The sequence below is a fragment of the Epinephelus fuscoguttatus genome, linkage group LG20, assembly GCF_011397635.1.
Source record: "Epinephelus fuscoguttatus linkage group LG20, E.fuscoguttatus.final_Chr_v1".
NCBI lineage: Eukaryota > Metazoa > Chordata > Actinopteri > Perciformes > Serranidae > Epinephelus > Epinephelus fuscoguttatus.
This window is the reverse complement of record NC_064771.1, coordinates 38,953,340-38,966,691: the sequence shown is the minus strand read 5'-3', so window position 1 is coordinate 38,966,691 and position 13,352 is coordinate 38,953,340. Positions and strand designations below refer to the sequence as shown.

Below are 13,352 nucleotides of genomic sequence, written 5' to 3'. Positions count from 1 at the left end.
TGATCGACAGGGAATATTATATTCTCTGTAATTCATGGATAAAGGGTGAGAGTATTTAAGTTTTACTTCTTCTCACTCCTTTTCAAATATGTGCATTTTTTCTCTCTCCCTCTTTCATTTATTTCCTGTTCGTTAGTTTGCTTCTGTTATACTCGCTTTCCTTGGTTTTATATTATTTGCATGTATTTGAAATAAACTTATCAAATAAAAAACAAATCAACACATAATGTCACATGTAAATGACCCAACTGGTTCTCAAAGCATTAATTCTGTGAAGCACTAGTGCTGCCACCAGCAGTTATTTTCATTATTGATCAACCTGCCTATAATTTTCACCATTAATCGAATGATCGTTTGTCAATAAAATGTGAGTTAATACCCTCTGTAATTTCCCAAAGCCCAAGGTGATGTCTTCAAATGTTTGATCCGAGCAACAGACCAAATTTATTTCTCTCTAACCCACCAAAAAAGGAGGAAAACCGTTTTGGAACACAGATTTGTATTCTGTATTTGGGATTTGTAGTATAATATATAATATCATATAATGTAAGGCAATGTCATGTCATGTCATGTCATGTCGTGTCATGTCATATAATATGATATGATATAATATAAACTGGTTGTGTGTGTGACCTCACCAGAGGTGGAATAAGTACTTATATCTTAAACTAAAATAAACATAGCAGAATCACAGTGTAGAAATACTCAGTTACAAGTTAAAATCCTGCATTACTTGAGTTAAAGTGCAAAAAATATTGACATCAAAATGTAGTTAAATTAAAATACAAAAAGTACCACAATGCAGAATCCTCCATTTCAATAAAAAAAGTATCACTGTAATATAATTATTAGTGCATTAATGTGTTCATCACTTTAACGTTGCAGCTGCTTTAAGTGGAGGTGATTTTAATGACTTCACATACTGCTGGGTAGCTGATGACTTCCCACAGGGATCAATAAAGTCACATACTGTTTTATTAGTTGATTAGATTTTGTATTAGGTATTCTGACTCTGTTTATCAAATGACTTCAGCCTAACGGAGTAAAAACTACAATATTAGCTTGGACATGTAAAAAGTAGCCAACAATTGGAAATCTGGTTCAGTTTGACATCATTAGCTTTAAAATGTTATTAACATCTGCAGTAACATTTAGGGCTGCAACATGTTTATGTTGATCACCATTCAACCTGTACATTGTTGTCTCAGGTAATTCTCAGGTCTTCAAAACATCATGTCAGAAAACAGTGAAAATCAAATGTCTTGTTTTGTCCAACCAACATTTCCAAACCCAAAACTATTAAATGTGTCTGTAAAACCAGGGAAAGAAGTAAATCCTCACAATTATCTACAACTCTGCCCTGGGAAAAAATTCAGAGGGAATCAGTCACTGTTTCACAACATCTGGGATTCCTTCATGTGACATCGAGACAGGACAGACTTCACCTGCATGATGGAAGCACTGTTAGGCTGGAGATTAATTTTGACAGGGTTCAAATCTGTCAGTTTGTTTTATACGTAATTATTGTCAACTTTGTACATCAATATGAGATGTACTGAAACTGAAGTTACCTCCACCCTAACACGATGCTTTAGTTGTATTTATATACTTTATTTCATTTACTTCATTTATTTTAAGACTTCTGGTCTGGGGTGTGGGGCATTACATGTGTGTTCAATCTTTGCGGTCGCACAGACATTCATGTGCCATGTGTGCTTTTTAGTGTGTTTGTGTACACATATATACACATACTGTTTATGTTTGTTTATTGTAGCTAAAATCAATAAAGATGTTGTTAGGAAAATAAATCTTCACATCTGAGAACCTGTAATTATCTCATCTTTTGGCAGTTTATTATTGTATATTTACTCATCATAAATATTTGCCCAATAGATCATTGATTAATCGATTAATCGCTCCAGCTGTAGTAAAGTTACATCAGTGATTAAATTGTGTCAGTGACTGAAGTTGTAGTGCCATATTCAACCTGTGGGGGCGGTGTGGCGGCGGGACTGTGTGTCCATATATAAACAGTAGAAGAAGAATTTGACCAGTGGTGGGCGCGTTTGTACCTGCGACGGTGTTTGCTGCTGTTTTCACCCAGAACCGACCGACAGGTAGAGTGCTCGGTACAGACTCCGGTCACACCTGTAATAAGGGTTATTATTACGTAGTTACATGATTATAACTGTGTCATTAATGACGTGTTTCAGTCGAGATGAGCTAGCTAAGCAGTTAGCATCCTCATAGTTCATTTCAGCCGGAGCCAGTTAGCAAACTAGCATGTAGCATCAAATGACTGTTAGCTCAGCATCACTATGAGCTCCGCTTGTTGGACATAACTTCCTGCATCAGCTCAGCTCAGCTCAGGCCGCTGTGCGTCATCAGGAGCCGTTACAACAGTGACGTTGATCTCAGCAGCTGTTCTGTCTCCCCTCCTTTATTAAAGTGTGTCGTCATCTCAGCTGCCTGAGCCATGAGTGAGTTCAGGATCCACCATGATGTCAACGAGCTGCTCAGCCTGCTTCATGTCCGAGGAGGTGATGGAGCAGAGGGCTACATCGACCTCCTGCAGAAACACAGGACTCCCTACGTCACAACCACAGTGTCTGCTCACAGCGCCAAGGTGGGTGTCACACACTGAGGGGGCTGTGGTGCAACCTTCAGGCCATGGGACAGTCCTGGGGCATGAGAGAAATGCACCACAATGTCCTGATGTTGATGAGCTCATGCACCTTTGCAGACATCACTGCTCAACACAGTGTTTAGTTGTCAGGTGTTCCTGCAGCAGCTGGAAACAGACACGAGGGCTCTGTTGAGACTGGGGTTGCACCAGTATGAGATCTTCACATTATTACAGAATTATTATTATTATTATTATTATTATTATAAGTCAAAATGACCGTTAAAGGAGTGAAAACAGAGGGGCTATTGTGTATGAAAATGCACACAGTTTTATAACCGTCAGTTGTAATATCAAGGTACCTTAGAACCTGTGTACCGTTGCAACCAGACTTCAGACCTGCATTGTTTTTGTATACTTTGTCTTTCAACATGTAATTTGTATGTAAATTTTATGTGCTAAATTTTTGGCACAGGTGCTGTTTTAAATCTTAACTTAAAACTTTTATAACTAATCCTTCTTTGTAGCCATGTAATGGGAAACATGCAGTCAGTACAGACGTGTTCTGTAACCCATTAAGTTGAATAAATACATAAAGTAGTAATGATAATTAATACATTGGATTTATATTGCACTTTTCTGGATACTCAAAGATGCTTTTCAGAAAACAAAAAAAGGACAGGAAGGGAAATAGTGCAGTGAAGAAGAAGAAACCAGTGTCAGGCAGATTTGAAGTTTTTGAATTTGTGTGTTTTGAGTGATTTCTTGAAGGTGGAGAGTGAGGGGAAGTCTCTGATGTCTTTAGGGAGTGATTGTCTGAGGGTAAGAGCTGCAGTGGAGAAGGCCCTGTCCCCCCAAGGTGTGTTTAGTCCTGGTAGGGGGGGCAGGAGGTTGGCATCAGCAGACCTAAGAGGAGGAGCCAGTGGAGGTTATGAAGGATCGGGGTGATGTGGTCACAGGTGTGGGAGCGCCTGAAATCTGGATATACTGTAGTTGTATTTATTGTAATACATATAAATGACTGAGACGTGTCTGTCTGTGCACATTTACATACGTGCATCGGCATGTGTGCATCTCACGTGTGGATAAACAACTGGAGAACTGTGTTGATGAAAAAGAAGTATATCATTCTGTGGATGAGCTCAGTTGCTTTTATTGCGTACAGATGATATATACACACACACACACACATATATATATATATATATATATATATGTGTGTGTGTGTGTATATACCACTAAACATCTCAAGTGTTTGTCTTGTCAGTGTCAACAAAAAAATCCTAACTGTATTTGTGCAGGTTGAGTTTAGATTTGTTTATTTTCATTTTCCAGTGGACGGCACCTCTAGCTCTGCAGTACATGCCGTGCACCAAGCTTTTTGCTCTTTAAATTGTTAAATTTAAAGAGCAATTTTAAGTTGTTAAATTTCTGCAAAAATAATTCCTTAAAAAGAATGACAACCCCGTTAAAGAGAAGCAAACATAGCAACATCGATGTTCGCCATCATATAGGCAGGAAAGGCTGATACTACAGAACAGTTACAGCGTTTAAATCAGGTTTTACAGGAGCATATTACTGTGATAAATATTTGTCATACACTTTATGAATCTGTTGCTAACTGGATATTCTTTTGTTGGTGACTGTTTTAATTTCCAGGTCAAATTAGCAGAGTTCTCCAAAACCCCTGAGGACTTCTTGAGGAAATACGAGGAGCTCAAATCCAAAAATGTTCGAAACCTTGACCCTCTGGTCTACCTGCTCTCCAAACTCTGTGAGGATAAAGAGGTAACACATTGTTTACAAGCAGCTCATTATGTGGTTCAGTTTGTTATTACTTCAAATTAAATTATTTCACCCATTGTTATTGTTTCAAACTGATGTAAACACACAGTAAATGCTGCACTTTCTCACAATAACAGGCTGAAACACTTTTACAAGGCGTTTCAAGTAGCTCACATTTTTTTTTAAATTTCCCCCTGCGTTAGAATATTTAGATTGAACCATTCTTATCACACCATCTTACAGCTTGTGATTTTTTTTGCAGACCCTCCAGTTTCTGCAGCAGAATGCCAAAGAGAGATCAGAGTCATCAGCGAACACAACGTCAACCACAACTACCAGTTACACTCTGCCGCAGACCAGCACCAAGATGTCCATGCAGGAACTGGACGAGCTACGAAAGAAGCTCGGCAACGTGACGGCCAGCTCCAACGCTCCTCTGGTGAGCTTCTCTTACTCAGATCTGAAAGCTAGGTTGGCCCATGACACTGAAGGATGGCTCATTTTACAAGTCATGAAAGAAACAAATAGAGATCAAACAACAGCTGCATTCAGATGGGATTCATTGCTCTTGGGGAGGTTCAATGATTCATATAATATACACACTGGTAAATGATTTTTAATCCCCTCCCCCAACAGCTTATCATCTGTTACAAACTGTTTTGTTATCAGCTAGTTTTCTTCTTGCATGGATTTAATTCTGTGCAGGGCAAATACTTTGTTACCCACCTCTCCTGTAAATGTAATCCTGCCTGAACGGGGCGCAAAGACGTGTCAGTTTCATGGGTGAACCTACCATTCATTAGAAAGTTAACTGTACTTGATGTTTGCCTGCAGTCTGCTGAAGTCACACGGAAGATGCTGAGGGACAAACACAACAAGAAGAACCCGACTCAGCCCAACCCCGTGTTTCCTAACTGGGTGTACGACCGTCCCGCTCTCCTTGGAGACTTCATCACCAGCCCCACCCCTCCAGGAGATCCAGCTGTGGCCATTGGTGAGACACTAAAGTTTAAAATTCATCTCTGCTCAGTGCAGTCTGCTGCCGGACACTAGCTGAGGAGATTTCTTTAATACAGGATCATCAGCTCGGTGTAAACCGTCAGTTTTGTACCTGCACTTGTTGGTGGCGTTTATAACGGTTCTGTCTGCGCTCAGGTACGATGCCTCTGGCTGCTCAGGAACAAGCTCTGGTGGAAGATCTACTGTTTGTCCTGATCGGAGTCGACGGGCGTGACATCACAGCTCAGCCTGTACTGGGGAGACAGAACCGCTCGTTCATTGTCGACTCAACACTGGACATGTCAGTCAAAGAGCTGGTTAGCAGGATATTACCAGTGGCGTCCTATTACTCCACTATAACACGGTGAGTTTGTAAAAGTGTTACGTGTCTACCTACATTCATCACTGAGGACGAACTATTAGACGGTGTTGTGTTTGTCCCTCAGCTTCATTGAGGAGAAGTCATCCTTTGAGTACGGCCAGGTGAACCACGCGCTGACGGCAGCGATGAGGACTCTGATGAAGGAGTACCTGATCCTGGTCACTCAGCTGGAGCACCTCCAGCGACAGGGTCTGCTGTCCCTGCAGAAGCTCTGGTTTTACATCCAGCCCACCATGAGAACCATGGAGATACTGGCCTCCATCGGTAAGAGGCTGAGCACCAGCTGCCTTTCATCTCTCTGTCACTGTAATTTGTTTGACATATACACAAGTTGTTTTTTAAGTCAGCTATTGAAAAAAAAAAAAAACCTACAACATGTCCGTGTTGCAATGAATTGTGGGCAGTTAAATCAGTGAAGTCTGCAGAAGTCTGCACCCCAAGTGAACTCTCTGGTAGTCTGCAGAAAGTCCACTTTAGGCCCCTTGTGCACTGGATGAAGTGTGGATCTGGACAGCACTCAGTACTCCCAGACTTCCCGTGAACAGCCCGCAAAGTGCACAAGTCTGCAAGTGCAGTGAAGTCCTGACATTTGGATTCAGCTCATGTGAAGTGAACACAAGCTGCTGATTGTAACCACTTGAGGGCGCTCTGACCCAGGTTTATGGAGAGAACTACAGCACCAGCAAATGTTAATGCACAGACGTTAATATCGACTATTTGGTCACTAAACAATACGAGATCAAACTGATATAAACGGTTGTTATTGTCAGGGACTTTGAAGACAGAGTTGGAAGATAACTGCACAGACGTACAGGCTCTCGATAGCTCGTACTTTTAAAAAAAATGAAATTGTTTTCGTCCTAATTTCACAGCGTCGTCAGTGGACAAAGGAGAGTGTATGGGCGGGTCGACATTAAGTCTTCTTCATGATCGAACCTTCAACTACACCGGAGACAGCCAGGCTCAGGAGCTGTGTCTCTACCTCACCAAAGCAGCCAGCGTCCCTTACTTTGAAATACTGGAGAAGTGGATCTACAGGGGCATCATCAAGGACCCGTACAGGTGCAGTCTGGAGTGATGCTTCAAATTTAAACACACACTCACCTCTGCCACTGCTCAGTGTTTGAATCTGATGTTTGTGCGTCCTCACAGTGAGTTCATGGTGGAAGAGCACGAGCTGCAGAAAGAGAAGATTCAGGAGGACTACAACGATAAGTACTGGGATCAGAGATACACCATCGTCCAACATCGCATTCCCTCCTTTCTGCAGAAAATGGCAGACAAAATATTAAGCACAGGTAACAACAGTAAAAACACAGTGAAACATTATAAGAGCCGTTCAGAGCCGTAACATTTGATTTCCCTCTGTCACTGTAAAGGCAAATACCTCAATGTGGTGCGGGAGTGCGGCCGTGATGTGACGTGTCCTGATGCGAAGGAGGTCCTGTACACGCTGAAGGAGAGGGCATATGTGGAGCAGATAGAGAAAGCTTACAACTACGCCAGCAAGGTCCTACTGGCCTTCCTCATGGAGGAGAAGGAGCTGGTGTCACGCCTCAGGTAAACGCTTCATGGTTAAAGATGAGAGAGAGAAGGAGGACGAGATGCTGCAAAGTTAGTGTGTTGAACTTAAAACCATAGACAGATCACTATCATTCAAAAGCCCTCATGTCTGGTATGGAAGCAGCTGTATTATTTATAATAATAATAATAATAACCATCTGTAACCAAAGGACAGTTTACACAGAGACAAACATTTAAAAGTCCTAAAAATGGCTTGAAACGGTCTCCACTGACACCGACACTTACCAGACTGTGTTGTCTTCATCAGATCCATCAAACACTACTTTTTGATGGACAAAGGAGATTTCTTTGTGCACTTCATGGACCTGACGGAGGAGGAGCTGAAGAAGCCTGTAGATGACATTGTTCCTCCCAGACTGGAGGCGCTGCTGGAGCTGGCTCTGAGGATGAGCACAGCCAACACAGACCCCTTCAAAGACGACCTCAAGGTGGGTGGAAATAAGGCTACGTCCACATCACAGCGCTTAACGCTCAGTTCAGACTATTAGCCCACATCCAGTCTGAAGTGACTCATATCTGACCTCAGTGTCAACGGATCTCTGCTAATTCAGAGAGATGGAAACTTTCATCCTTTCCTTCACCGTGCTGTCACTGACCCCATAAATCTTCCATCACTGGCAGGCTTCACATCATGATCAGTGAGTCCTGCTGTTTCACACTTTGTAACGTTAAACCTTTTCATAACGAACTTCCTCGCTCCTTTTCTGCAGATCGACTTGATGCCTCATGACGTCATCACTCAGCTGCTGCGGGTGCTGGCCATCGAGACCAAACAGGAGAAGGCCATCATCAACGCAGACCTGACGGACGTGGCCCTCAGCGGGCTGGAGGCCTTCTCCTTCGACTACATCGTCAAATGGCCGCTGTCGCTCATCATCAACAGGTTTCTTTCACCTGATTTATGTGTTTGGCTCGTAGTGTGAATGCAGCATCAGTGTGCTGTGTTATACGCATTTTCCAGACTTAAAAGATTAGTGAAGCTTTTTTACTCAGCAGCTCTGTAACACAAGTACTGTGATGATCTTACGCACTGACAACAAAGAGGGTTATTATAAAGTTCTTTGATAAACGGCAGAGAATACAGATTTTAACATGAGATGATCTGACTGAGTTTTGATTGTTGTGTTGACCTGATCGACAGAAAATAATCACTGACTATTTTGATACTCAAATAATTGTTTTATGAGCAAAAAATCGATCATTCTGATTGTGTTTAAATTATCAGAATCAGAATCAGAATCAGAAATACTTTATTGATCCCCGAGGGGAAATTGTTTATGTTACAGGTGCTCCTTGCAAGAGAGGAAAGATACGTGAAAATATAAGAAATTTAAACAATAGTATTAACAAATATATAGTTAAATAAACAGGAATTATTAACAAACATAAACTTAAATATATATATATATATATATATATATATATATATATTGTAAACTGAACAAGATTATTTACACAAACAGAATATATACAGTCCGGGTGAATGGGGTTATTGCACAAGTTAGATTAAATTATTGCAGTGTGTGAAATAGTCACAGGGCCACTCAGAGGGAGGAGTTGTACAGTTTGATGGCCACAGGCAGGAATGATTTCCTGTGGCGCTCAGTGGTACATCTTGGTGGTATGAGTCTCCCACTGAAAGTACTCTTGTGCCTGACCAGCACATGGTGGAGTGGGTGTGAGACATTGTCCAAGATAGTTCGTAGCTTAGACAGCATCCTCCTCTCTGACACCACCATCAGAGAGTCACACTCCGTTCCCACAACGTCACTGGCCTTGCGGATCAGTTTGTTGAGTCTGTTGGCGTCCGCCACCCTCAGCCTGCTGCCCCAGCACACAACAGCATAGAGGATAGCACTGGCCACCACAGACTCATAGAAGATCCTGAGCATAGTCCGGCAGATGTTGAAGGACCTCAGTCGCCTCAGAAAATAGAGACGGCTCTGGCCCTTCCTGTAGAGAGCGTTAGTGTTCTTAACCCAGTCCAGTTTATTGTCAATGTGTACCCCCAGGTACTTAGAGTCCTCTACAGTGTCCACACTGACCCCCTGGATGGAAACAGGGGTCACCGGTGTCTTATATTTGCTTATTCTGCCTGTTGGATATTTGTATACAGCAATTTAACTGTAAATAAATAAAATAAGATAAATGAATAATAATCTAAAAATACATTTAACAGGTTTTGTAATTGTTTGACTTGTATTTGTTTTCTAGGAAAGCCCTGACGAGGTACCAGATGTTGTTCAGACACATGTTTTACTGCAAACACGTGGAGAGGCTGTTGTGCAACGTGTGGATCTGCAACAAAGATTTCAAGCAGTACTCGTTACACTGCGCCAAATGGTGAGTTGATGGAAAATCTTGTGTTTGATCTCAAACAGCAAAACATCCTCTCACTCTGCTCAAACTGCCCGTACGCAGGTACGCTGCTGCATTCGCCCTCCGACAGCGCATGCTCAACTTTGTGCAGAACATCCAGTACTACATGATGTTTGAGGTGATGGAGCCCACCTGGCACATGATGGAGAACAACCTGAAGACAGTGAGTGAATGAGCTCTGCCGCCCCGATCACTCTCTGTACACATACGGTCAGTGGTCACCTGACAACTAACTCACCTCTCCTCCTCCTGCAGGCGTCAAACATCGATGACGTGCTCTGCCATCACACAAGCTTCCTGGACAACTGTCTGAAGGACTGCATGCTGACCAACCCGGAGCTGCTCAGGATCTTCTCCAAACTCATGTCCGTCTGCGTCATGTTCACAAACTGCATGCAGGTTTGTTGACACACTGATGAAGAGGAAATGTCGACTGAGACTGAACCGAAACAGACACAGCTGTTGTTCTTCTTATGTTTATGTCCCCTAACGCCGGATTTCCACTGGATGCGTGTCCGTTGCGGAACGGCAGCGCTGGTTATCTGCTGCGTGCTCCGCCGTCCGTCAATACCCACCGGCTGCGTTTGCTGTGCGGTGCAGCTTCGCTGGAAGACATCTTGGTGCACTGCCATGATTAACATCTCCTCGTCCATGGTGTTCACGGGGTGAAATGACGTCTGAAAACCTCTGACCTGTTGACTTCAGGCCTGCCTCTGCTCATTATGACGTTTTCAAGGTGTAGTGCAGGGAAATATGATCCGCCGTGAACACTGTATTTTATTTTGAAAATTAACCGGATGTTTTATTTTGTTTCTGTGCACGACTTCTTGCCCCGCACGATCTGCTCTGTGCTGAATTGCTGCGTTGTGCTGCGGCATCCGGCAAAAATAGAAGTCCTGCGTATCTGTTGCGGAGGGCTCCGGAGCTGTGACGGAGCCGGAACGCAGCACAGCCGCAGCCGGTGGAAACACACACATTGACTAGAACTGAATCCTATCGGCTCCGCTGCCATGCCGGAGCGGAGACGCAACCAACACGCATCTGGTGGAAATTGGCCTTAAGATGTCAGACCTCAGACCACAGTTTGTCATCAGAGAGGTGTTTTCACATTTCTTTCCTGAGGGGGGGCGATGTCTGCGCACTTACCGAAAATCTGAGATTCAAACATACGTCACTAATACGACAGCAAATCACTGTCTAATACAAGAAACAGATATCGACAGGGGAACAGACTTGCACACAACACCAGCAAAGAAACCTGAAACCTCAGAGAGTAGAGTTAGCATCAGTGTAGGGAAAGTTTTTACAGCTCACGTGATGGAGAGGCAGCTTTTGGATGTAAACTGGACCCTGGAGCGTCCTTCCACTGTAGCAGATATTAGTGTGTGTGTTATCCTACAAGCTAACAACAAATGCTAACCACACTTAGCATTCTGATAGATCTGCTAGTCACAGATTTTGGTGCCCAACAGACTCGTCATCGGACTGACTGAGGTACTGACCGTAAAGGAGGAGAGGTCTGTTATCACGGGCATCCATCAGAAACTTTCCGTTGCACACAAAGATTTATTTCCAAACTGTCGTTAAACAAACACACGAGTTTGAATCTGAAAGAAACAAATACAAAATTAAAATTTGAGTCAAATTAAACAAATGTCCACCTTAAGAAGAGTAAATGATGCTCACTGAAACAAATCTTACACAGGATAAACTCAAGAGACAGAACTGCCGCCCCGTGTGACGATGAAGACAGAATGAGTGCAGTGAGTTCAGGGTTTAAACAGGTGTGAACAGGTGAACTCAGTCAGGTTAGAGAAATGAACCAATCAGTGCTGAAGCAAAGGAAGTGTCAAAATAAAGAAAAGTAGGAATCTTTACTACACTGACATTGACAGATTCCAAATGCTGACAGTGAGATGTTTTTCTTGTCCTGTACTGTTGAAGCGGTTCACTCAGAGCATGAGGTTAGAGCGCCTCTCTCTGGAGCAAGGCACCATGGATGGACCTCCCACTCAGAGCGAATACGCTGAGGAGGCAGAGAAGAAGAGACTGACCACCAAGGTATTTCCAAAACACTCATCATCACGGCCCATCCTCATCAAGTAGACTGTGTACTGAAGGAAGTGTTCACATTCCACGTGCCACATTCACATACCTTTGAGTTTCAGAGATGTAAACGTGTGTGAAGGTCATCTGGGTGTGACACGTGTCAGCTGATGTGTTTGTGTTCTTCCACTGCTTCAGTTTTTAGCCGAGCACGCAGACACCCTGCAGTCAGACGCAAGCTTTGAAGCCACCATCAGCAAGTTTGACAGTAACTTCAGCATGCTGCTGCTGGACCTGCTGGACAAGCTGAGCATCTACAGCACCAATGACTGTGAGCACAGCATGATCAGCATCATCTACAGGTGAGACACCTTCACATCACACGTGCCCATGCTGTGACCATGCAGCACACACTGAGTCATTGTACATAATGTAAATGACTTTGATGAGTTCCTGACTCAGCTGTTACTGATGTGGTTCCACAGGCTGGATTTCAACGGCTTCTACACGGAGCGTCTGGAGAGGATGGCCATCGAGCGCAGCCAGAAAGCTTCAGCGTAGCATGTTACACTTGACTGTGTAGTATCTGTCACCCAGCAATAACAACATCCTCTCCTCACGTCCGTCTGTCTCTCCGAGCTGATGCTTCACTGTGTATATTATATATGATGTCCTGTATGAAATGTAGAGTTACAGTCTGATGTTTGTGACGTCGCTTCAAATTGTAAAGTTTAATAAAGGTGGAACTGATATGTTTATTGTGCTCTGAGTCCTGGCGCTCCTTGTGGGTAACTTCTTGTACCTGTTTGTATTCATTAAAACTAAACTTTACTGAACTCAGACAGACTCTGGACCTCTGTCTTTACTGAACACTGCATATCCCTTGTTCCTGTTCACTGACATTGTTATTTAAAGAGCGTTCAGCGTGTGCAGCTGTGACACTCTGTAATGATACACAGAGGCGTTCACACATTTCACAGCTGTTCACTGTAAAACACACAGTAACAGAACATCTGACAACAGTTTAGCCTCAAACTAAGTTAAAGGAAATTACAACACAAAAATCAAAAATACCTTCAAGCTTTCAAAAGATAAATGATGCATTAATGTAGTCAGCGCATGCTCATTTAACGTTACTGCCACCAGACGGCAGCAAAACATCCCATAATACAATGAGATCCTCTGCATCACAGGAAACTAAACACGAGCTCTGAGTTACAATATAGAGTTTCATAATGTTAAGATATTTGTGAATGCAAAAACATCACTGTGAATTGTGTCTGCGCACACGGCACCATGTGCACGTGGCGGCGGGAGGACAGAGGGGCCACGTGCTGCATGCAAATGTTAATACAATGTTCGACAAATATTTATAAAATGTACAAAATATTATTGATAAAATGTCCGTAGAATATTAATAAAATGACAGAAAAAAATCATAAAATAGCAGAAATATTATTATTAAAATGTCCGAAAAATGTAAATAACACTTCCGAAATATTACTTATTGATAAAATGTCCGAAAAAATATTAATAAAATGTCCGGGGGGAAAA

General features: G+C 42.7%; 1 protein-coding gene across 1 annotated transcript; it reads left to right on the top strand.

The window, feature by feature from the left end:
• The first annotated feature begins 1,993 nt into the window (after positions 1-1,993).
• Positions 1,994-12,638, top strand: tubgcp2 (tubulin, gamma complex associated protein 2). The gene is made up of 18 exons (XM_049562781.1): positions 1,994-2,117; positions 2,450-2,626; positions 4,283-4,411; positions 4,671-4,847; positions 5,243-5,402; positions 5,564-5,771; positions 5,854-6,053; positions 6,662-6,851; positions 6,942-7,087; positions 7,169-7,349; positions 7,621-7,801; positions 8,084-8,256; positions 9,588-9,716; positions 9,795-9,915; positions 10,008-10,151; positions 11,697-11,813; positions 11,997-12,160; positions 12,284-12,638. The coding sequence occupies exons 2-18, from the start codon at positions 2,477-2,479 to the stop codon at positions 12,357-12,359; spliced, it is 2,646 nt and encodes an 881-aa protein (XP_049418738.1). The 5' UTR covers positions 1,994-2,117; positions 2,450-2,476; the 3' UTR covers positions 12,360-12,638.
• The last annotated feature ends 714 nt before the right edge of the window (positions 12,639-13,352 follow it).

Bases quoted from the DNA above. Each gene is read 5' to 3' on its own strand.
- tubgcp2 (XM_049562781.1), top strand. From the start codon at position 2,477: ATGAGTGAGTTCAGGATCCACCATGATGTCAACGAGCTGCTCAGCCTG. The intron at 2,627-4,282 runs GTGGGTGTCACA...TTTAATTTCCAG, and splicing joins TGTCTGCTCACAGCGCCAAG to GTCAAATTAGCAGAGTTCTC. The intron at 11,814-11,996 runs GTATTTCCAAAA...CCACTGCTTCAG, and splicing joins AGAAGAGACTGACCACCAAG to TTTTTAGCCGAGCACGCAGA.